This window comes from Coenobita brevimanus, chromosome 1 (genome assembly GCF_032717465.1).
Source record: "Coenobita brevimanus isolate Jiangsu-jjx chromosome 1, ASM3271746v2, whole genome shotgun sequence".
Lineage (NCBI taxonomy): Eukaryota > Metazoa > Arthropoda > Malacostraca > Decapoda > Coenobitidae > Coenobita > Coenobita brevimanus.
Genome location: NC_136954.1, coordinates 55,062,492 through 55,088,792, shown reverse-complemented (window position 1 = coordinate 55,088,792; position 26,301 = coordinate 55,062,492). Strand labels below are relative to the sequence as shown.

General features: G+C 40.6%; 1 protein-coding gene and 2 pseudogenes across 1 annotated transcript in view; all 3 read left to right on the top strand.

Annotated features, from left to right (window-relative positions):
• Positions 1–597: 597 nt before the first annotated feature.
• Positions 598–26,301, top strand: part of LOC145398117 (uncharacterized) — a 207,073-nt gene continuing 181,369 nt past the window's right edge. The window contains exons 1-2 of the mRNA XM_080271099.1: positions 598–1,245; positions 16,089–16,271. Coding sequence (XP_080127225.1) covers positions 598–1,245; positions 16,089–16,271 — 831 coding nt within the window. The remainder of the gene's footprint in view (positions 1,246–16,088; positions 16,272–26,301) is intronic.
• LOC145417274 (5S ribosomal RNA) lies at positions 10,707–10,821 on the top strand (annotated as a pseudogene).
• Positions 25,808–25,925, top strand: LOC145417352 (5S ribosomal RNA; annotated as a pseudogene).

The following is a 26,301-nucleotide window of genomic DNA, read 5'->3' as shown; positions in this document are numbered from 1 at the left end:
TGCAGAGAATCTAAAGACAAGAAGGGCAAGAAAAAGAAAAAAAAAAATGTGTTTTGAAATGGAAAAAAAAACAAGTAGAGAAAAGAGTGTGACATGTGGTGAAAGTAATGTGATAGTAACTGAAGAGTCAGCCAGTGTAAGAAGCAAAAAAGAAAGAGGAGCACAGAAATTTTGACCAACTTTCAACAAGAAAACAGTGAGAATAACAACAGGACTGACGTGAAGTGGTATTGTGAATTGTCTAAAAAGCAAAAACATTACCACTATTCAGTGAACAGTGCATGTAATTTCATTTATAGATAGGAAATGGACCAAGAGCTGTTGAATCTGAATTGTAATGTTGCTGAAATCATGGATAGAATACCAGTAAGTGCATGTGTTGGTGAGTCTTCCAGCAGTGCAAGTGACCATAAAAAAAAAAGAAAGAAAGTAAAAAAGGAAAAATTGAACAAGAGCAAAAGAGACAAGCTACCAGTAAATCTACCTGAGAGAAATGTCCATAATTTTGCTGTGCCTAAATCACATGCTCGCCCAAGAAAAGTTAAAAGTTATTTAAGGAAAGATGAAATTATTGAAGCATTGCATCCACCATCTTACATGGATGAAGCTAGTACAACTGATGATTTCCAGAGCACTGGTACTGACACTTTCTCTGAAACAGACACTCATACATTTTCTGAAACGGATCCCGGATCAGTTGATGTTGACTATCCCGATGAGTTGTATCACTTGCCATCAAAGATACAGCATAAGAAACAGAGAAGAAAGAAGAGGGGCAAGGTAAATGTGAAGAGGGCTGGTGCTAAAGTTATTGAAGCTGCTGTAAAAGAGGAACTAGTGGGGCTTTTAACAGTGGATAATACCCAGCTATTTGAACCTACGTATGATGACTCATTTCCGTGTAATATATCAGGAGGAGGTCGAATCCCAGGGTTCAAGGAGTACAGAAGACAGTTGAGAGATTTTGAGGATACTATCTTTAGGTTTCCTGCTGGAGAAGGGGTTTCCCCAGAAGAAATTGAAGAAATACCTGATGAGTTAAACTATTGGCTGAACTTTGAGAAAAAACGGTCCAATAGTGATTTCACTGAGGAGGATATTAAGAATGAGGTGATGGAAAAGATTGAAGACATCCAGGACTACTTCAGGAGACTGGAAAGAGGTCAACTGACTGAGGAGGAGCTAAGGGATATTAGGCCAAGGAACTTCCATGGCCCATATTACCCTACTCCAAAACAGTTGAGGGTGAGTGGTGCATCTGAGGTTTTGACACCAAGTTTCATAGTTAAGGAGGTTTTCTATCACCACTTCCTTTGTGATGTATCCTGGTTACCTCATGTGAGTATTTTAATGTAGTTTTTTTTTTTTTTTTTTTTTTCAAGAATACTCCCCCAGTATCCCTGCTTGACGTAAAAGGCGACTAAAAGGGTTGGCGGAGGGTTAGTGCCCCTCCCCGGAAAACAACTAACTAAAAAAACAAACAAGAAGCCTCGGACAAGGACTGACCAAACGATGACGACCCAGGACCGGACAAAGAACTTGGCAATGGGTACATGGAATGTAAGAGGAGTGAATGATGAGGTGAAAGAGAGAGCGATTGTCCAGGTGCTTGAGGGTACGAAAGTAGATGTATGTGGAATAACTGAAACAAAATGGAGAGGAGAAAGTGTGAGAATGGGAGTATGGATGGGGTATATGTGCAGGAGAAGGTGAGAATGAGAGGGCAAAGGAAGGAGTATGTATAGTTGTGAGTAAAAGATGGAAGAAGAGCATAAGACAGTATAGATCAGTTGGGTCAAGGATTGTGTGGGTAAAGTTGAAATTTGGAATACAAATGTGGGCGATTGTGTGTGTGTATGCGCCAACGCAAGATCGTGCTAAAAGAGTGAGAGAAGAGTTCTGGACAAATGTAGAAGTGTGCATGGAAAAGTTTGGAAGGAATAAGAGAGTGTTTTTGATCGGTGATATGAATGGTAAAGTTGGGAATGTAAAGGTGGATGAAATAGTTGGTGAGTGGGGTGTGCCTGCTGAGATAGATGAGAATGGGAGTGCGTTAGTGGACATTTGTGCTGGAAGGGGGTTGGTGATAGCCAATACCCTTTTCAGGCATAAAATGATCCACAGGTATACATGGCGAGTGATGAGAAGGGTGGGTGGTGAACTGAATGAAATGAAGGCAATGATTGATTATGTGTGTGTGGACGAAAGGATGCGAAGATGTGTAATGGATGCAAGAGCTTATAGAGGTTGGGGGAGTGGACTTTCTGACCACTACTTGGTGGTGGCCAGAATTAGGATTCAAGTAAGATGGAGGAATAGAAGAAGGGAAAGACGAGAGGAAGGAGTAGTTGCAAGGAGAGTGGAAAGGTTACAAGAGGATGAGAAAAAGGCAGAGTATAAGAGAGAAGTGGAGGAACGATTGGGCAAATATGAATTGGAGCAGATGGGAGACGTGGAAGGTGTGTGTGTCGGATGTTTACAGAAGAAATATGTGCAGCATGTGATGTGGTGTGTGGAAGGAAGAGAAGACAGATGGGGGTGCAAGGAACAGCGTGGTGGACTGAAGAGGTGAGACAGGCTGTGGCACAAAAGAAGAAAGCATACAATGAATGGATGAGAAATAGGGGCGTGGAAGAAGTTGAGAGGCAGAAGAGAGAGTTATATGTAGAAAGAAAGAGAGAGGTGAAAAGATTAGTAAGAGAGAGTAAGAAGAGAGTGGATGAGGAATTTGGAAGGAATTTGAGTGTGAAGTGGAGGGACTGTAAGAAAATGTTCTGGAAAGAGGTGAAAAGAGTAAGACAGGGTGGAAGTGAAGTTAGTTGGGGAGTGAAAGATAAAAATGGTAGATTACTAGTGGAGAAGGGAGAAAAAGTGAGCAGATGGAGAGAACACTTTAAGGAATCGTTGAACGTAGAGGATGGAAGTAATGCGAGTATAAGTGGCTGGGGAATGGCTGGGAGGAGGAGGGAGGTGAGAAGACAAGAAGAAATAAGTAGGATAGAAGTTGTGCAAGCAATGAAGATAGTTAAATAGGGGAAAGCCCCAGGAATTGATGGAGTGTGCGGTGAAATGCTGAAGCATGGGGGAGAGAGAGTAGTAGAATGGATGTGGAAGATGTTCTGATTGGCCTGGGAGGAAGGTAGAGTCCCGGAGGATTGGAAGTCAGGTATAATTATTCCTTTGTACAAAGGAAAAGGGGAAAAAGAAGTGTGTGGTAATCATAGGGGCATTTGTCTTCTTAGTATAATAGGAAAAGTGTATGGTAGGATACTTATTGACAGAGTTAGAGAAAGAACAGAGAAATTAGTTGGAGAAGAACAGGGAGGCTTTAGGAAGGGAAGAGGTTGTGTAGATCAGATATCCATTCTTAGATCTTTAGTGGAAAAGTTTCTAGAGAAGGGAAAGAAGTTGTGTGCGGCTTTCATGGATTTGGAGAAAGCATATGACAGGGTGGATAGACAAGGATTGTGGAAAGTGTTAAGAATATATGGAGTAGATGGGAAGTTGTTGAATGCTGTGAAGAGTATGTACGATGGTGCGAAGGCTGCAGTGCGTGTGGATGGTGAACTAAGTGAATTTTTCTCTTTGAAAGTTGGGTTGAAACAGGGATGTGTCATGTCTCCATGGTTGTTCAATCTGTACATGGATGGGGTAATAAAAGAGGTACAAGGTAGGGTAGTGGATGTTGGAGTGGCCCTGGTGAGAGAGGGTAATGCTTGGAAACTCTCTGTACTGTTGTTTGCAGATGATACTGTGTTGTTGAGTGAAGATGAAAGGGAGCTGCAAGGCTTGGTGGATGAGTTTGGGAGAGTGTGTAAGAAACGGAATCTAAAGGTGAATGTCGGGAAGAGTAAAGTGATGGTCTTTGAGAGAGGTGAAGTCAGTGAATGTACAACGAGGTTGGATGGTGAGGAATTGGAAAATGTGAGTACGTTTAAGTACTTGGGTAGTGTGATGAGTAAGGATGGAGGTTTGGAGGGTGAAGTGCTTGAAGGGTACAGCAGGGAAGAAAAGTTGCTGGTTCTTTGAAAGCAGTGATAAGAAACAGGGAAGTGAGCATGGAAGTGAAAAAGTTACTACATGACAGTATTGTGATGCCAACTCTACGTATGGTAGTGAAGCTTGGACGTTGTTGGAAGGACACAAGTCAAGAGTGAGAGCAGTGGAAATGAGTTATTTGAGAGGAGCCTGTGGAGTCACATGGAGAGACATGCTGACGAATGAGGATATAAAGGAGCGTTGTGGTGTGGATGTGGATGTGGTAGTAAGCATTATGAGGAACACACTGAGGTGGTTTGGCCATGTGGAGAGGATGGAGGGTGAAAGACTGACGAAGAGAGTGTATGTGAGTGAGGTGGAGGGGGGAAGAGGGAGAGGGAGGCCGAGGATGAGATGGAGGGATGGGGTGGAGAGGTATATGAGAGAGGGGGGTGTGAGTTGGGAGCAGGGCAGTGAAACGGCGGGGGACAGGGCGACTTGGAGGCAATTTGTTTGTGGCCACCCCAAACGGGATTGAGGCTTCTGGCAATAGATAGATAGATAGTTTTAAAATGGATATGTGAAAATAATAAGTGAATTTTAATGTCCAAGGTCAACAGAATATATCAGTAAGAAAACATTGTTAGAAAGTCTCCAGGCTCCCTCAAAACACGACCCTTTGTCATATGCAAACAATGAATGTGTGTAGGAAAATTAAAGAGTGTGTGTGTGTGTGTGTGTGTGTGTGTGTGTGTGTGTGTACTTTCCCAATTGTTCTTACCTGATTGTATCTTAACAGGAATGAGTCAAGCTTGTGCTGTCCTGTGTATTAAACCATTTTTATCATACATATCCATAAATGTATGAATACAGTAGTTTTAGCACTTACTGCTTCATTCGGTAGTGCATTCCACTGATCAGTTGCCCTATTTGGGGAACTGAATTTTCTTACGTCTTTTTCACCTCTCTTTTTATGTAGTTTTTTGCAGAGTCCTCATGGTGATGCTTCCCCATAGGTTATATATGGTATTCATTTATGTCTATTTTCTGTTTCCCTGAGATTCATAATCATGTCTCCTCTTTTCCTTCTGTCCTGTAGTGTGGGTATCAGTTTTTCTAGTCTTTCTTCATAGCTTAGATCCCTTAAGCTTGGTACCCATCTTGTAGCTGCCCTTTGTACTTTTTCAATCTTATCTGTGTGTTTTATGAGATGAGGATTCCAGATGACTGATGCATACTCCAGGGTTGGTTTGATGAATGATTTTATCTTTCTGAGCATGTCTTCATTTATATATGTGAATGCTACCAATATTCTCATATTAGCAAGCAGTGTATACATGTTATGTATCTTCTCAGTGATATGGTCAGCCAGAAATAGTCTGTTATTGATAATCACTTCAAGGTCGTTCTCCCATTCTGATATGTGTAGGGTTGATCTTCCTAACTTATAATCCCAATTTGGTCTGTTCTTACTTTTACCAAACTTACTTACATGACACTTGTCCACATTAACTTCCATTTGCCATTTATTGCTCCATTCATGAATCGTATTTAATTCTTCTTGTAGCCCTTTGCAAAAATCTGTTTTAGTCATTTTCCTTTGTATTTTTGCATCATCTGCAAACATATTTAGATAGCTTACATTTCCAGTGTTACTGTCCAGTTACATAGAGCTACTAAAAACATAATTGGTACCAACACTGAGCCCTGTGGAACTCTGCTAGTCAGTTCCCTCCATAATGAGTAATTTCCCCTTAGTACTGTTCTCATTTCCCTTTTTCTGAGAAAATCCTGCATCAACAGTACAGGCTGCCTTGGATACCTTCTTGATGGTACAGTTTCCATAAAAGTGTTTGGTGCGGTACTCTGACAAACGTTTTCTTGAAATCTTAATAGCTACTGTCCACCCATCCTTCTCTTTTCTGTGATGTTTCAGGAACTGTATCATAGTAGCATAATAGATTAGTAATTCATGGTTTTCCTTTCTAAAACTGAAGTGCCTTTCTGTTATCATACTGTTTTCTTCTAGATAGTTTACTCAAATTTTTATCAGGTTTTTTAGTGTCTTACAGCACTGGTCAGTGATACTGGTTGGTATTGGAGTGGATTCTGTTTATTCCTTTTCTTGAATAGGGGAACAATGTTTGCTTTCTACCAAACATCAGGTAGTTAACATTGACCTAAGGATTCCTTGAATAGTAAATACAATGATCTGCTTAACTTTTCTGCACATTCATGTAGCACCCAACCTGAAATTCCATCAGGACCACATGCTTTTCCTTAGTCTGATTTACGTAACTCTTCACGTACTTCTTTTCCTGATATTTGTATACCTGGTAATATGTGTGAGCATGCATGTTCCATATCATCTCTTTCAAAATTATTTTCTTTTGTAAAAACTGATTGGAAGTTTTTATTTAGTGCATCACAAATATCTTTCCCTTGTGTATAGATGATCCCCTCCTCAATAAGAGACTGTATTTTATGTTTAACTTTGGTTTTGCTTTGGATGTAGCTGTAAAATAGGTTGATCACTACTTTTATTTATAATGTCTTCATCAAACTGTCTCTGAGCCTTCCTCTTTATCTTTGTATAATAATTTCTTGTCAGTTTATAGTTGTTATATGCCCTCTCACTATTTTGTCTTCTGTATCTATTCCACAGCAAGTCTTTTTTCTTTTGATTTTTTATATTCTCTATTAAACCATTTTTTTATTTTCATTTCCATTTCTTTGTGCTGAGGGATGTAATTTTGGACTCCTATTTCATAAAAGTCACAGAATTTTCTGTATATAATATTTAAGTTTTGTCCTCTAAGCTCCTTTTCCCAATCTGACTTCCTCAGGTCATGATAGTTGCCTTTTTTGTAGTTTAGACTGTTTTTGTAACTCTCATTACTGGTAACTATGTCATATGCAATTATGAAGCTGTATACTGCATGGTTGATTTTGCCAGATGGGCAGGGATACATTACATAGTCAATATCATTTTCTTGCCTAGTAAATATAAGATCTAGTAGTGATGGATCATCATGTCCTCTTTTTCTGGTGTTTTCCTTTACATGCTGTGTTAGGAAAAACTGCACAAGGTCCAGGAGCTTTTGATCCCAACAGCTTTCATGGCTTCTTACATCAAGAGTATTCCAATTTATATTTGTATTGAAATCTCCAGTTAATATAATTCTTTCAGATTTCTCTTCCATTCTATGTAGTAATGTTCTTAAACTCTGAATTGTACTTTCTGCCCGGTCTTCATATTCACCTCTTTCCCAAGGGTTTGTTTTGGGTGGCATGTTGAACATTGCCACAATTAATTTCCCTTTAGATGTGTTAATCTCCAGTGCAATAAGTTCTGCCTGGGCCGGGTATACCTGGTATCTATTTTTATTTCTTTGATTTTATTTCTTAGATTTTTCTTTTTTAAGATTATAATTCCTCCTCCTTTTCTTTAACCCCTTAACCACAGGGCGTCACTTTCGTGACGCTTGGGAGCAAGGGATCATACCTCGGGGCTTCACTTTTGTGATTCTGTGTTATTTTGAATTCGCCTGGGCTTTCAAGTGGTGGCTTGTATCATCTATCAGTACTGCCAATGTCCAGCACTAGTCAGCACTCCTAATCTCATCTGTACTCCCATCCATTGTTGACAATTTAGCCATTTCTCCCCGTTCTTGACTTCCCTCCCTACCTCCCCTCCATTACCCTCTCCTCTCACCTGCCCGGCCGTGCTACGCTAAGTAAATCTTCCCTGGAATTTTCCACTGATTTCATCCATTGAAATAAGCCCTATGCCCTATTCTTATACCAAATAATATATACAAAAAAGAAATAAGGCAAGTGAGAGTGCCATACACCTGGAATTGGCTAATTATCACCTGACAGCACCTCATGTGCACTCATTCGCTGATTTTCGCTGTTTATTTCCCCTTGAAATATGCCGTATAATCTATTCTTGTTATAAAAATATACATAAGAAAGGAAGGGAGATGCCTAAGTGATATTTACATTCACCTGGAACTACCTAATCATTGCAGGCCACCACACTGTATTCAACGCTAAGTAAATCTTCCCTGGAATTTCCACTGATTTCATCCATTGAAATAAGCCCTATGCCCTGTTCTTATACCAAATAGTACAGTAATCCCGCATATTTCGCGGTAGTTACGTTCTTGTAACCCCCGCGAAAAGTCAATTCCGCGAATACTCTATTAACAATTGAAAACTTGCACTTGTGTCCACCATGCTGCCCATCACACAGTCCATGTCCATACTGATTGCGAGACAATTCGCCGTCAAAACATGGACAATTCCCCTTCAGAACAATTCGCACCCTGGACGATTCCCCGCCATTCTATAAATATACCAATCAATACTTTCATCAATATACTTATTATTAATTAATCAATACTTTAATAACTATATTTCAGGGGGATCCAGCAAAGTCTATGTTCAGTAGCGTAGGTTCTGGATATTATTTATTAGTTGCACCTTTAGTCAATAATTAACTTGTTTCTTCCTCGCTGTAGTCGCCTTTGAATTATATTCTAGCGTCACCCATAGCTATCTTCATTAATGAAGGCGAATTGTTTTGTGTTTGTTGTGACTGCGAATTGTCCCGAAACCTCCATACTCATCCCGAAATACCTTCTTACAAGATTGAAAGCACATACTCCATTATGAAGGAAAAACGTAAACACCGCACTGTAATACACAATTATCTACACATTTATTAACAAAACAGTACAAAATAAAAAGATGCATTAACTGGTGATAGCAAACACTCGCACGGTTGTTTCTTAGCTTGTCCAGTAACACAATTTTCTCTGCTAAGGTCATAACTTGATCGTTTTGTCACTTTGGAGTTCTTACTAATTGTATTACAGGTATTAGCCTTTGGTGAGGCTGGCTTATGTCCTGGGGCCATGTGGAAAGCAAGTGGGAGGCAAGAGGCTCATATCATAGTGTGGTTACAACCACAACAGCCACTTAAGGCAGTCAGGCGTGGACTGAAGAATGCGAGGCAGAGAGCAGTGTTGCCATATCCAAACAACGAAATTATGCTAGGGCAATGAAAAAATTATGCTAGATTGAGCATATTTGTTCCAAGTAAAAAATGAATTATGCTAACTTGAAGCTAAATGATAAAATTCTATACATATTCGTGCAACATATTAATTATATATTGTTTACTATGAAAATATTAAAATGAACCTACATACAGTAAGAGGATAAATATCGGTATCTACCCATACTGCTTTTTCCCACGAAACTTACGTTTTTCTGATGGATTTTGATGTGATTCGTTTGATTTTGAGCATCATTTCCGTCGGAAATAACCAGATTTTGAGATATGACCCCCCCCCCATCCCCCTGAAATAATGAGGGATCTTTGGGGAATCAGGGGTTATAGGTAGGGGGGGAAACACAGAAAATTGTCATTTCCGACTGAAATGAAGCTGAAAATCGAATGAATCATACCAAAATCCATCGGAAAAACCTAGGTTTCATGGGTAAAGTACAAAGCTCAAACTTATCCTAACCTAACCGAACCTAACCTAAAACCTAATCCAACCTAACCTAACCTAATCCAACCTAACCTAACCTAACCTAATCCAACCCAACCAAGCCCAAACTGAAAGTAACCAACTATTCAAACATCTTACCTTATTCGTCTCTCTCTCTCTCTCTCTGATTTGTAGCTTTTATAAAATTATTCTAAAAATATTCCATTCCATTCTAAATTATGCTAGAATGATTCTAAAACTTCTAATATGCTAAAAAATATTCCAGACTCGAAAATTTGATCAAAATTATGCTAAAAGAATAAAATTATGCTAGATATGGTAACACTGGCAGAGGGGCCACGGGAAAGGGACAGAGGGTGGCGTGAGTTTACCGCGCTACAATTGGAAGCTGCGGGAATTTCATTTTTTTTTTTTCTGTATATTCAAGGATATTTTTGTTGAACTTATTAATGCTAAGAAAATCCGCGAGAGGGCAAAACCGTAGACAAAAAATCTGCAAAAAATGCGGGATTACTGTATATACAAAAAAGAAATAAGGTAAGTGATAGTGCCATACACCTGGAATTGGCAAATTATCACCTGACAACACCTCACGTGCACTCGTTCGCTAATTTTCGCTGTTTCTTTCCCCTTGAAATATGCCGTATAATCTATTCTCATAATAAAAATATATACTGTAAAGGAGGGAAGAGAGAAGCCTAAGTGATATTTACATTCACCTGGAACTACCTGATTTATAATGTATTGTCTAGATTTCCTGCCAATCATTTCATAGTTATATACTGTATTAGCAGTTGTCATGAGGCTGACGTTGGCAGTAATGCACTCTCCCTAGGTAGGCCACCACGGCTCACCGGTATCAGTTTACTGTCGTCTTTCAAGGTGAAAGTACATTGGATTCGCGCCTGCTAAATTCTGCCATTTTTTAGCCCTATGCAAAGGGCCCTGTGACCTCTACCTCCTACTAAACCTCGTGTGGAAAGAGGTAAAGGGCTGACAAATGGTAGAGTGACTACAATCTTTCTGATGAGTAAAACAGTGTAAGTGGAATTGTAAATAATGTGTAAACACCAAGTGAAAGCAATGAATGTAAATATAAGTGAACAGTGGAAAATAGTTTTATAAGTTACTGCAAGTGACAAAATAGAAATGTAAATACTGTAATGTAAAGAAAATAGAAATGTAAATAATATAAATAAAATGGAGAACGGCCATGCCACGTTAAGTACACCGCTTCCCGTCCGATCAGCGAAGTTAAGCAACGTTGGGTTTAGTACTTGGATGGGTGACCGCCTGGGAACACCAGATGCTGTTGGCATCCCTACGTGTCAAGTGGGGTTGGTGGAGGATTAGTGCCCCTCCCTGTAAAACAATTAACTCTAAGCCCTTGACCACCCCGTTTGGGATACATGGCGTCTGGCAATGGATGGATGGAAAATAGAGAACGTAAATAGAAATGTAAATGAGTAGTATTATAAGAATACGAGTATATATACTAGGAGTAATGAAAGTGAAAGTTTCACTCTAGCATGTATGAATACTATGAGTTATGAGAGTGAAGGTGAAAGTGACATTCACTCTCAACGCTAGTATACAGGATGAGAAAGTGAATGCTACGTATTTTACTGAAAGAGAAATTGAATGCCTACAGTGACAATAAACTACAGTTACTGAAGGAAACTTATGGATAAAGACTGTAGATATATATAAGCGTTATATAGTAATAGAAATATAAACTGTGAGTGTTTTTATGAATAATAAATGACAGAACACCAGCGGCGAACGATGTCAAGTGGGAAGGTCATACGCCCTCGTAATTTTCATTGCTTTCAGCGTTTTTTTTTTTTTTTTTTTTTTTTTTTTTGAGTATGGATTCCAAACTATTTGAGAATCATAGAATAGTGTTTCTAGTGATAATATCAGGCTGTGGTAATCATATTACGGGTTGTCGGGAAGCGTAAAGTGGAGACTTCGTTACCCAACTTCAGAGGTCTCCACAAATCCTACGGTACTCGATGAAGGCTCAACAAACACTCCAGGAGAAAGCTGAAGGCATGTGCCATAAGTATATGTGATTTTAATATTCTAGGACTAATAACTGATTTTTGGGAAATATTTTTAGAGAGTCTGTCGGAGCGCGAAAATGCCCGCGGGAGCCGCAAGTCATAGCAAAACAAGCCCGCGGTTAAGGGGTTAAGAAAGTTTTCCACTAAACACCATAGGATGAATATCTAATCTACACAGCCTCTTCCCTTCCTGAAAGCTCCCTGTTCTTCCCCAAGTACTTCCTTTATTGTTCCCCAACTCTGTAACCATGTACTAGTATCTTACCATGTACTTTTCCCATAACACTAAGAAGACAAATGCTCTCATGATTACCACAGTTCTTTTACCACTTTTCCTTTTTTCCAGGGGAATAATTATACCTGATTTTCAGTCCTACATGACTCTGCCTTCCTCCCAGGCCAGTCTGTACATTCATCATACCCATTCTAGAACCAGCTGTCTCCTTTGTTTCAGCATTTGACCACACACGCCATTAATTTCTAGGGCTTTCTCCATTTTGACTTTCTACATTGCTTCTGCTACTTCCATCTTACTGATCTATTTCTCCTGTCTCATCTTGCTTCTCCTCCCAGCCATTCCCCAACAACTTATACTCACGTTACTTTCATTCTCTGTGTATAGAAATTCCTTAAAGTGTTTTCTCCATCTGCTTACTTTTTCTCCCTTCTCCACCAGCAATCTACTGTTTTTATCTTTCACTTCCCTGCTACCTTCTTTATCACCCCATCTTACTTTCATAACCTTCCAGATCATTCTCTTTTGTTCCCTCCACATTTCACTCAAATTCCTTCCAAACTTCTCTTCCACTCTCATCTTACTCTCTGTCTCTTATTAATCTTTTTACCTCACTCCTCTTCATATACCTCTCTATGCATCTCTCAGTTTCCTCCATGCCTCTGCTTCCCATCCACTCTTTATATACTTACTTCCTTTGCATCAGTTTGTCTCATCTCTTCATTCCACCATGCCATTCCTTGCACCCCCTTTCGTCTTTTGTGTCCCCTCGTGCCACCTCACATGGTGCACAGATTTCTTTTGTGAGCACTTTCTACACACCTTCCACCTCCCCCATCTACTTCTAATCATATTTATCCAGTCACTCCTCCACCTCTCTCGTACAATCTGCCCCCCCACCCCCTTTTTTTCTCCCTTCCAGCAACCTGTATGGACTGCTACCTCCTGTCTTTCTCTCCTTCTTATCATCCATTGCATTTGTACCTTGACTATCACCACCACCAAGTAATGGTTAGAGAGTCCACATCCCCAACCTCCCTATGCTCTTGCATCCATCACCTATGTTCTCATTCTCCCATCCACTCATATGGTCAACAGCCAAAGTGGTTCTCATACATGAGTATGTGTCCCTGACTAATTTGATCGCACAGATTTCAAATCTGATATTCATTTTGCGCTATCGGACCAGGTTTCTTGAATATCAGACTGAAAACATATACTGTACAGTGTGGCATAACTCGTCTCCAATATTGTAACATATATTTAGGTGCATACAGATAATATTGTGATGATTTATGGTAAAAAATATGGAAATCCACTGCACATTTTATCAGCAAGGAATGAAGTTCTAAAAATGCTTCTGCACTTTGTTTTTCTGCTGACTCTCATCACGTTGTAGCATCCAGCAGTAGTCGCCCTTCATGTTAGGACTGAATCGGCCTTGATACCTGCTCTCCATTATAGCAATGTCTTGGTGGAACCTTTCAACATGCTCGTCACTGATGTCTCCGAGGTTTTCTGAGAAGAAATCGAGGTGGGAGTGAAAGAAATGAATCTTCAAGGAAATCTGTGAGCCCAGAGCTCAATAACTGTCTAACATGCCTGCCACAATTTCTTCGTAGTTGTCTGCATGATGGTTTCCAAGGTAGTTCTATGAGACATTCACAGTTGATTCCCATGTGTCCCTCTCCAGCGGGTTTAATGCCTTGATGAAGTCACCATCATGAACCAGCATGCAGATCTGAGGACCAATCAGGACCTGTGCTTTCAACTTGGCTTTGGATACCACGCCACTGAGTTTCATAAACAAGTATTGAAACCAGTACCCGTTTGATCCATGGCTTTTATGAGATTTTTCGTCAAGCCCAGCTTGAGATGCAGTGGAGGCAAGAATATGTTTTCTGGATCCACAAGGGGTTTGTGAGGACAGTTGAATGCATCTTTTGGTCTTGCCGGCTATTCTTTTCGCTCGGCATTAGCTCTACTGTTTCACAAGCAGAGAAATCACATGTGCTTTGTGTAACTGCTCAGAAGGCCCAGTAGACTGATTACTTTGAAGTCCCTGCATATTTTCCATTGTTGCTTCTCATACGTGATAGCAGAAAGCACAATCTTCATAGTTTCATAACTATCGGTCATCTTCTCTGCATGTGTTATTGACACGGATGGAAGCCGAATCCCGTTGTGTAGGAGGACTGTTTTCAGAGTGTCTTTTCCTGAATCTATAAACAGCCTCCAGTCATCCGGCTTGTACAGATCAGACTTGCAGAGTTGTTGCATGAGAGACACCGCTTCATCGCAGTAGCAAAGATTATTTGCCATTTTGAAACACGCACACAGTTGTCTATGCCGATGATGCACCGTAGTGATGCGCACTTCATCTTCCAGCAGGTTATGCTGCTTCAGCCGTGATCTCAGGAGCTCTACCTTTCATTACACAAATCAAGGACCCTTATGAGATCATGAAGGTCTCCCTGGTGAAATGGTTTGGGCCTGCTGTTTCCTGAGTCATTCTGGTAGTCATCATCCATGGGGCTACAACTGGAATCAGATTCGCTGCTTAGCTCGTGTTCAACAGGTAGGTTTGGAACTGGTAGTTCTGCACTGTGTGGCATTGTTCAGATTGCAGAAGTGATATTGGGGTACTGTACTGTGGCTTATGTCTTGAGTTATTCCTTTGATGTTTGTGAGACAGAATATTAGTTGTTGCTGTGGTCTTTGTGCTCTTGCCACATCATTGGTACAGCGAATGGCGAACCCGAACTTCATTTTCCATGCATCCATTCACTCAGGTGATTGATACAGGACCTACACACTATGTGAGGGGCCCATTTCTTGTCTTGGTCACCCAATGGACATTTGAAGTAGCATTTGTAGTTCACTTGAACAGCCTTCGTGATGGGTTCCTTGAAGCTTTTCAGGGAGAATGCTCCACAAATGTAACAGAAACGGTCAGGATCGTTTACCCATTTGCGGCGTTCCATCTTTCACCTCAGTCAAAGTGATTGATAATTTCTTCAAGAATAGAAGTGGAAACAGTATATGTAACCTGTAACAAAAATACAAATTTAATCGATGGAACTAAACAAACAAATGTATGAGTCACATCCTGTGAGCAAGATACACCAATATACTGGTTTTCAAGAACCAGACCTGATATGTCCTTGCTGATGCCATATTCGTGTTCAGCACCTTCGATTACCCTAATTTCAGACCATTTAAATTCAGAACCATGAAGTAATTTTATTTTTGTTGACCAGTGACATAATCAGTCATTGTCTCTCATTCATTTAGCCCACCACCCACCCTTCTTGCCACTTACCATGTATACCTGTGGATCATTGTGTGCTTAAAGAGGGTATTGGCTATCAGCAATCCCCTCCCTGCACAAATGTCCACCAGAGCACTACCATTCTCATTCACTTCAGCAGACTTACCCTACTCACCAACTACCCCATCCATCTTCACATTCTCTACTTTTCCATTCATTTCTCCAATCAAAAACACTCACACCTCGCAAACTTTTCCATGCATGCATCTACATTTGCCCAGAATGCTTCTTTCACTCTGTTTACATAGTCTTCTGTCAAAGCATATACACATGCTTGTGCTCCTACTTTTAATCTTACCCACACAATCCTTGAACCAGCTGATCCATACTCTTTTATATTCTCCTTCAATCTCTTATACACAACAATACGTGCACTCTCCGTTGCCCTCTCATTCTCACCTACTCCTGCGAACATTCCCAGTCCATACTCCCGTCCCTCACACTCTTCTCCTCATTTGGTCTCAGTCAGTCCACATGTCCCCCTTTGCATCTTCAGTTTCATGGACAGTCTCTTTCTCTTTCATTTCATCATTCGTGTCCCTTACATTCCATGTAACATTCCTCAGTATGTCCTTTGCTCGTTCCTTGACTTCTTGGTTGTCACCTGTAGGTCAGTCCAGGTCCGAGACATTTTGATTGCCTTTTTAGTTAGTTATTTTCCAAGTAGGGACACTAACTCTCTGCCAACCCACTTGTTGACATGTAGGGAACACATTTGGGTTGGTTGTTTGGTTACCATCCAGCAAATTAAATGAATTCCTGGCTTGTTACAGAATTCAGATTCACCCTGGCTGTGGAAGCCCCCATTCCCCCTCTATCCATGCCTGCCTTATATATACCATCTTTGGATGGTAAAAGAGTTCAGGATGATGATGATGATGATGATTTTTTTTTTTTTTTTTTTTTTACTTAACTGTACTATATTTCTATTAATTTTATTAATTTTTTTGAAGAGCCTTGAGACTTTGGACATCAAAGTGACATGGCCACTCAGCACACTGCACAGCTTCAGCAAGGAGTGCACAGGTTTAACTAATGATGAAATGCTGAGGAAGCACGGTGTACCCTACGATGCCAGTCATTCCAGCTGGGAGGAAAGTCAGATCATTCTGCGCAACTGGATCAAGTTTCAGAAGGTTAGAATTAGAGATTATTAATGACAACACTCATCTCTGTCAATTTGCATCTCCTTTGCTCAGGCCTGGCATCACACAAGCAGCACACCATACAAACACTACACCACATGATGGACATATGACTGTGTCAGCACGCACCTACCCAACACCACAAGTCGCAGAACAGAAGACCACACATTCTTAGACACAAGAAACTCACATTAAAGATCTTGGAATTAAAAATCATTGGCATCAACAAAAAGACCACGGACCTATACAGATTTCATCACACACACAACATTGACATGGTATTAATACTAGAAACTAAATCCCACAAACAGTCCAACACACCACAAACTACACTACATTTAGACAAGACGAAACAAAGAATAAGGCAGTAGGTGGCCTCATTAACCCTGTACACAAGGCAATCCCTTTCACTAACACCACACAGCAGACAGAACAACACACACACCAAAAGAGAACACCAGAGAATAACATCAACACAAATCAGAATACACAGTGAAACATGCAACACTGTCAACACCTATATACTATGACTTACACCATGTCCTTGCAACATTGTCAACACCTACATACTATGACATACATCATGTCCCCCCAGGACACTCCCCATTCCTCACTCCACTCCAGGGCATCCCTAATGAAGTACGATCTAATTCCCCCAGTTCAAAATGATTGGGATCAAGAGGCTTTTGGAAAACTTGAAGAATGGAATCCAGTCAATACTGTCAGTTATATAGGTATGTGCTGAAATCCTCTTGCTTGACATTCCCTTCAGTAATTGTTGTATCTGTGCTATGACTAATTATTGTGCAGTCTTGGTTTTGAGAGTTCTGGCATGAAATTTTGACAGTGAACAATGATAATTTTTTATGTGCAGGGGCAATATCACTGAATAAAGTGCTGGGAAGTCAGTGTTGTGGATCAAATTGAGTCCAGCTTGAGCTAGCTTGGAGGACTAGATTGCAGCACCTTTTAAACCTAGTAATTACCAAGTTATAGTATGAAGAATTTTGACTAAGCTCACATAATAAATTATCCAATCTACTCTTAAGCACACAGATGTTCTTTGCATTCACCACCTCTTCCAAACAATTCCAAATACAGTATCTATACTTCTAATCGGGAAACATAATTTTTTCCCGTCGTTTAAACATCTGCTCTTCTTCAGTTAATATTCATGTCCTTGTCCTTCCATCATCATTCAAGAACAGATCTTCTCTCTCCACCTTTTACAGTTTTCAAACACCTTCGCATACTTACATACATCATCTAATCCTGTGTTTCCCCATGAAGAGCTTAGGAGAGGCAAGTTGGTCATAACATTTAAGATGAGAGTGACCAGCCTTACATGTCCTTGAGTGGCACTGCGTGAGCATTAAACCCCACCCACCCCTTGGAAATAAAGCTACACAGGCTCAATCCAGTTGGAACACCTTAATAATCCACTAAACCACCAGCCGTCACAGTTTGGTTATATGGTTACCACCCAGTGCAGTAAATGGTTTCCTGGTGTACAGGAAACCATTTGGCTTGTCACTCAGTGTAGAGTCACCCATAGACAGAAGAAAGAGGAAAGAATGAAGGGGAGAAAGATAGAAGAGCAAGGAGGGAAAGAAGGAAGGAAGGAAGAGAGGAAAGGGCGGTCACCCTGAAGCAGCATAACATCGAGTGAGTGGATGGTGAGCACCCCCTAACATCGTAATCAAATCTCCTCTCATTCTTCTCTTACTGAGCCTTGGTTACATCAGCTTCTTCAGTCATGCTTCATAAGACAATTCTCTCAAGCTTTGTAGCATCCTAGTTGCCATCCTCTGTACCTTTTCCAGTTATAGCTTCTTCAAAAGCAGTGACCATATCACTGCTGCATGTTCCAATTTAGGCCTTTTCATGGACACATTTATCTCACGACATATCCTCATCCAGATGACTGAAAGCCATTCTCATATTGGCCATCAGTATATATATGCCCCACCACTGATCTTATTTATATGCTTCTCTGGTGGTAGGTTATCCTGTATAGTCACTCCTAGATCTTTCCCTTCCCATGCTTTGCTGATCCTCTCTTCCCATTTTATATGCCTACCTAGGTCTTTTGCCACATATTCCCATTGCTAGATTCCCCCCCCCCCTCACTAAACTCCATTTTCCAAGTCTGGCTCCAACAGTACAACTTATCCAAATACAGGTATTTTTGTAATTTCTCACATGTCACCATTGTGGATTCAGATCATTACTTTTGCATCAACTGCAGACATTCATATAACTACTTAAGCCTTCTGGCATATCATTTATGGAAATCAAAAACATAACAGGAGCCAAAACTGAACCTTGTTCCACTCAAGTCACAGTCTTCTGTTGAGAATACTTGTTTCTTCTAACTGTTCTCATATGTCTTCTCACTAAATAATTTCCCATCCATTTTAGCGATTTCCCATTCACTCCTGCAATAGTCTTTAAATACCATAGCAATCTTTTGTGAGGCACCCAGTCAAGTGCCTTCTTCAAATCCAGGTAGACACAGTCTGCCCGGTCTTCTCTGTCACTCTGCTGTAAAAACTCAACCGGTTTGTAACACATGGTGAGCCTTCCCTAAATCCGATTGTTTTTGTTGATCTTCTCATTTTCTTCTGTTAATTTAATCCATCTACTTCTGATAATTTTTTCACACAACTTGTGAACATTGCTGGTGAAGGGTACTATTCTATAATTAAGTCGGTTTCTCTATCACCAGAGTTATAAATTGGCACTATATTTGCTCTTTTCCAATGTAACTGTAGCTCTCCTGTGTTCATTGAACACTTGATAATTTCATAAATTGGCTAAACAGTTGCTTTGCACATTCTCCTAATATCCATCCAGCAATGCCATTTGGCCCCATGGCCTTTCTCACATCTAATTCCCTCATCCTAACATTTCATTTCTATAAACTGCTACTCAGCTAACTGCTGAGCCACCCATTCTTTACTTTCATTTACAAATACTGTCAAGTCGCCTGAGGCACGGCTAATTGGTCCTGGACCTCACCCGTGCCATAGAAAACCATGCCATATGAATAACTAAACCAATGGGAAAAATGGAATTTGGTTCTGTACGTTCTCTCAAAGTCCCCCTCTTCACCCCACTTTTCCTCATTTTTCCTCACTCGACTCTCCCAAAATTGTTCCACTTAAAATACAGATAAGGTATGTAAAAGCCATCCTAGACAATTTACCTACCAACAAAGCTCCAGGCCCAGATGGAATTCCGCCAATTGTTTTGAAAAAGTGTTCCCCTGAACTTGCCCCTGTTCTTGCTAAATTATTCAGACTATGCATATGTACTTCTACATTCCCAAATTCATGGAAAGAAGCCAATATCCACCAAATTCCAAAGAAAGGAAGTTCCTCTGACCCTTCTGATTACAGACCAATAGCTGTTGCATCTTCTCTTGGTAAGGTATTTGAAACTTTAATTAATAAGCACATTGTTAAACATCTTGAATCCAACAACTTAATTTGTGATAGACAATATGGTCTTTGCCACAAAAGGTCCACCATTGACATACTCAGTCTCCTAACTCATACCATCCATCAATCAATTGACTTACATGGAGAAACTCATGCAGTAGCCCTTGATATTTCTAAAGCTTTCGATTGAGTATGGCACTGTTCCCTGCTGTCCAAACTTCCTTGCTATGAACTAACGTCTTTTTGTTCCTTTGATTTCCTCATATCTCAGTGACAGGAAAATAAGAGTCTATCTATCTATCTATCTATTGCCAGACGCCTCAATCCCATTTGGGGTGGCCACAAACAAATCGCCTCCACGTCACCCTGTCCCCCGCCATTTCACTGCCCTGCTCCCAACTCACACCCCTCTCTCTCATATACCTCTTCACCCCATCCCTCCATCTCATCCTCGGCCTCCCCCTCCCTCTTCCCCCTTCCACCTCACTCACATACACTCTCTTCGTCAGTCTTTCACCCTCCATCCTCTCCACATGGCCAAACCACCTCAGTGTGTTCCTCATAATGGTTCCTATCACATCCACATCCACACCACAGCGCTCCTTTATATCCTCATTCATCAGCCTGTCTCTCCATGTGACTCCACAGGCTCCTCTTAAATAACTCATTTTCACTGCTCTCACTCTTGACTTGTGTCCTTCCAACAACGTCCAAGCTTCACTTCCATACGTTAGAGTTGGTATCATAATACTGTCATGTACACTTCCATGCTCACTTCCCTGTTTCTTATCACTGCTTTCAAAGAACCAGCAACCTTTCTTCCCTGCTGTACCCTTTCAAGCACTTCATCCTCCAAACCTCCATCCTTACTCCTCACACTACCCAAGTACTTAAATGTACTCACATTTTCCAGTTCCTCACCATCCAACCTCTCTGTACATTCACTGACTTCACCTCTCTCAAAGACCATCACTTTACTCTTCCCTGCATTCACCTTTAGATTCCGTTTCTTACACACTCTCCCAAACTCATCCACCAAGCCTTGCAGCTCCCCTTCGTCTTCACTCAGCAACACAGTATCATCTGCAAACAACAGTACAGAGAGTTTCCAAGCATTACCCTCTCTCACCAGGGCCACTCCAACATCCACTACCCTACCTTGTACCTCTTTAACTCTTACACCGCGGGCATGTTTCCCAATGTTTTGCGTTTCCCGCGGGGTTAGTCGGTCTCCGACAGACTCTCAAAAAATATTTGCCAAAAATCAGTTATTAGTCCTAGAACATTAAAATTACTTATGCATATGGCACATACCTTCAGCTTTCTCCTGGGATGTTTGTTGAGCCTTCGTCGATTACCATAGGATTTGTGGAGACCTCCGAAGTTGGGTAACGAAGTCTCCACTATACACGTCCCTACAACCCGTAATATGATTACCACAGCCAGATATTAACGCTATAAACACTACTCTATGATTATCAAGTAGTTTGGGATCCATACTCCAAAAAAAACCCCACTGTGAAAGCAATGAAAATTACGAGCGCGTATGACCTTCCCACTTGCGCTAGTTCGCTGTTAGTATTCTGTCATTTATTATTCATAAAACCCCTCAGACTTTATATTTCTATTACTGTATAACACTTATATATATCTACAGTCTTTATCCTTAAGTTTCCTTCAGTAGTATTAGTTTATTGTCACTGTAGGGATTCAATTTCTTTCAGTAAAATATGTAGCATTCACTTTCTCGTCCTGTATACTAGCATTGAGAATGAATGTCACTTTCACCTTCACTCTCATAACTCATAGTATTCATACATGCTAGAGTGAAACTTTCACTTTCATTACTCCTAGTATATATACTCGTATTCTTATAATACTACTCATTTACATTTCTATTTACGTTCTCTATTTTATTTACGTTATTTACATTTCTATTTTTTTTACACTGTGTTATGCACTGTCACTTGAAGTAACTTATAAAACTATTTTCCACTGTTCACGTATATTTACATTCATTACTTTCACTTGCTGTTTACACATTATTTACACATTATTTACAATTCCACTTGCACTGTTTTACTCAGTAGAAAGATTGTAGTCACTCTTTTAACACTTGTCAGCCCTTTACCTCTTTCCACACGAGGTTTAGTACGGGGTAAAGTCACAGGGCCCTTTGCATGGGGGTGAAAAGTGGCTGAAGTTAGCAGGAGCAAACAGACGTACCTTCACATTGGAAGATGAGAGTGAACTGGTAAGGGTGGGCCGGGGTGGTGGCCTGCCTAGGGAAATGCATTACTGCCAACGTAAGCCTCTTGACAGCTGCTAATATATAGCAGTGAAATGATTGGCAGGAAATCTAGACAATACGTTATAAATTAGGTAGTTCCAGGTGAATGTAAATATCAATTAGGCTTCTCCCTTCCCTTCTTAAATGAATATTTATTACGAAAATAGATTATACGGCATATTTCAAGGGGAAATAAACAGCGAAAATTAGGGAATGAGTGCACGTGAGGTGTTGTCAGGTGATAATTAGCCAATTCCAGGTGTATGGCACTCTCACTTAACTTATTTATTTCTTGTATATATTATTTGGCATAAGAATAGGGAATAGGGCTTATTTCAATGGATGAAATCAGTGGAAAATTCCAGGGAAGATTTACTTAGCGTAGAATACAGTGTGGTGGCCTGCAATGATTAGGTAGTTCCAGGTGAATGTAAATATCACTTAGGCATCTCCCTTCCTTTCTTATATATATTTTTATTACGAAAATAGATGATACAGCATATTTCAAGGGGAAATAAACAGCGAAAATTAGCGAACAAGTGCACGTGAGGTGTTGTCAGGTGATAATTAGCCAATTCTAGGTGTAGGGCACTCTCACTTACCTTATTTCTTTCTTATGTATATTATTTGGTATAAGAATAGGGCATAGGGCTTATTTCAATGGATGAAATCAGTGAAAAATTCCAGGGAAGATTTACTTAGCGTAGCACGGCCGGGCAGGCGAGAGGATAGGGTAATGGAGGGGGGGTAGGGAGGGGAGTCAAGAATGGGTAGAAATGGCTACATTGTCAACAATGGATGGGAGTCCAGATGAGATTAGGAGTGCTGACTGGTGTTGGACATTGGCAGTACTGATAGATGATACAAGCCACCACTTGAAAGCCCGGGTGAATTCAAAATAACACAGAATCACAAAAGTGACGCCCCGCGGTATGATCCCTTGCTCCCAAGTGTCACGAAAGTGACGCCCTGCGGTTAAGGGGTTAATTACCCCATCCACGTACAGATTGAAATAAGAGTAGATGATGTATATTCCAATTTCCACTCAATTAATGCCAGCGCGCTGCAGGGATCAGTTCGGACGCCAACCCTGTTCCTGGTTCATATTAATGATCTCTTATCTGTCCCCCACAGTCCCATCCACTCATATGCAGATGACTCAACACTACAAAGTTCATTCACACTCGGACATCCATTTACAAAGTCTAATATCTCTACCTCTCAACTCAGTACAGCCATCTCCATAAATTAAGACCTATCTATGATCAGTGAATGGGGACAAAACAACCTTGTCTAATTTAATGCTAGTAATACTAAATACATACAGTTTACTAATAGACAGATATTGCCAGATTCGTTTATTACCTTCGGTGCTACTAATATCCCCGTCTCCAAGAGTATTGAAATTCTCGGCGTCTCACCTAACAGTGCCCTCAGCTGGACCTCTGATGTTAGATCACTAGTTAAAACTGCCTCATAGAAACTTGGATTATTGTACAGAGTCCGTAACTTCTTCAGTGACAAGCAGTTAGCTATAATTTGCAAGAGTCATGTGCGATCTCAGCTTGAATATTGCTCACCCTTGTGGAATGGATGTGGAGAGGTTGTATTAAAACAACTAGACAAAATTCAGAACAAAGCTGTTAGAATTATTAACAACGCTGCCATTACAAATAAACTACCTCCTCTGCAAGTAAGAAGGAATGTTGTCTCCCTTGCATTATTTTACAGATATTTTCATGGCAAATGCTCAGACAAAGTTGTGTCCATGGTGCCACCTCTCCATGCCTTCCCTTGTGCTACATGGGCATCTGGTAGCACTCATGACTGGAATGTCACCCAGCCATATTGCAGAACTTCTGCCTATCAGAATTCTTTCATTCCCCGAACAGCATCTCTTTGGAACTTGGTTCCCCAGAGTTGTTTCCCTCTAAACTTCAACCTACATCTGTTCAAGTCTAACTGTTACAGATATTTTATGAACAGAGGACATCAGTAATGTGGTGTATGGATTATTATTTTTATTCATTGGTTTTTCCTTTCTCTGCTCTGTTAAAAAAAAAAAAAAAAAAAAAAGGCTTTTTACACACACAATCAAGCAGTCAGTCAGTGCATATATTACATGTAACAATAGGCACAAAAAATGAGATGATGATCAGCCGTGTGTCTACTTGGGCAATACCTCACTCTGCAGATCAAATGAAAAAAAGCTTGGCCAAGTAGACACAGATCGGCTGACTGACCAAAACATTAACCCGCGCCGTCCCGGCGACGTGAATTAACGTCCGCACATGATGTGCACTCATGTCCCGGCGACATGAATTAACGCGGCAACATTGCAAGGTCCCTAATTTGCACAATTTTCAATTTTTGCGAGTGATTTCGCGAGTGATTTTTGGCATGTATACACGGGACACCTTCCTCTATTCCTCTACAAGATGCCAAGCAGAGACAATGCCTTTCACCGCATAACCTCCCCCCTCCCCCTGCACTCCATTGTCTCGGCAATTCACCTGTTACCAGTGACCTGGCCAATAAAGACATTCAGGGCCAGAGTGATTCCCTTATCGATGACAGTGTGGAGGACAAAGTTTACATAGCATTAGAGGAAGAAACAGTCAGAAGTGATGATCAGGTAATGTGGGAAAAAAAAGGTCATGAATGGTGATGAGTTAGTGAGTGAAACAATGCTTATAATGCCTATATTACTGTTTGAAAACCAATATACTCTTGTACTACATATAAATTCGTACCATGTAAATAAATAAATACTGTTTATGAGTGGATATTTACCCTCCCATAGAACTCGTTTTCTTTGGTGCCAGCCTGTTAGAAAACCCAGTCAGGTAAGGAAGTACTCGTACCTAAATCGAGTATTTTAAACCTCAGGTGAGTGATTTCTCTATGAATTTTCGATGTTTCTCACCAAAAGCGGATGTTTGAGGGGGGGGGCCCCCCCCCCAAAAAAAAAAAAAAAAAAAAAAAAAACAAAAATGTCGGGACTGGGGCGTACCACTGCCCAGAAAACGTCGGAATGGGGCGGGTTAAAGATGGCGGTGGCTGCCTGGTCAAGCACTGATTGAAGAAGTTTATTTGATAAAGTTTGTATGCTCAAGTGTCAACAAAACTCACATTTAACACATTAATAATCATTTTTATATACGTGATGATGATGATGGGAGGCATTATACTTCGTTTTAGCTCAGAGGTAGGTGCTTCGTCACTAACCCTTTCATGGCGGTTTTACAAACAAACCTATAAACTAGTCACAATACCCAAAGAATCTTTAATGTTTCATTACTTAACGCAATGAATTTGGTAAAGTTTAATCTCCTCATAAGAGGGAAAAATGTCCACAGTTGGAGCACTTGTAGCATGGAGCTGAAGTGGTCGCCATCTTCTTTGTTTACAAACAGGGGAGTGCGCCGCCAGGGGAATTTGCCCACGCGTTCCAAACCTTGCTGCACCCGCGTCATAGGTAGTTAATGTGCGTTGTTCATTTTGGGGGGGTCTGACAACTTGCCGTATCATAGAAAACTGTGGCATAGAAGTCCGCGCCATAGGCGACGACTTTACTTAATGTAGCTTATCGTTCATTATCTCAATCATATCCTCATCCTTATTATAAATCACTTCCCCAGTCTCACTATGGTATCCCATACTTTCAGTTTGCCATTTACATATTTGTTGAACAGTTTAGTTCCTTCTTTATTTTAGTCACTCAATCCTTCCAGTATTTCATTTCTTCATACCTTTAAATAGTAATTTCTTGCCTCCTTATATTCCTTCCATGCTCTCTCACTATGCCACGTTGAGTACACCGCTTCCCGTCCGATCAGCGAAGTTAAGCAACGTTGGGTCTGGTTAGTACTTGGATGGGTGACCGCCTGGTAACACCAGATGCTGTTGGCATCCCTACGTGTCAAGTGGGGTTGGTGGAGGAGTAGTGCCCCTCCCTGTAAAACAATTAACTCTAAGCGCTTGACCACCCCATTTGGGATACATGGCGTCTGGCAATGGATGGATGGATGGATGGCTCTCTCACTCTGTCTCCTCTGCAACCTTTTTGGTGCTGTATTTGTTTTTTCCTGTGCCATCCTACATCTATAATTAAACCATTCCTTTTTCCTTTCCATTTCGATAGCAAATTTTGGGACATGTCTGCTGATACCCTCTTCACCTATATTCATCATAATTCCATATTTTTCATGGATATTTTCTGTCACTGTTATTTTGCTTCAATCTGCATTAGCATATTATGTCTTAGAGAGTCAAAGTCTGCTTTTCT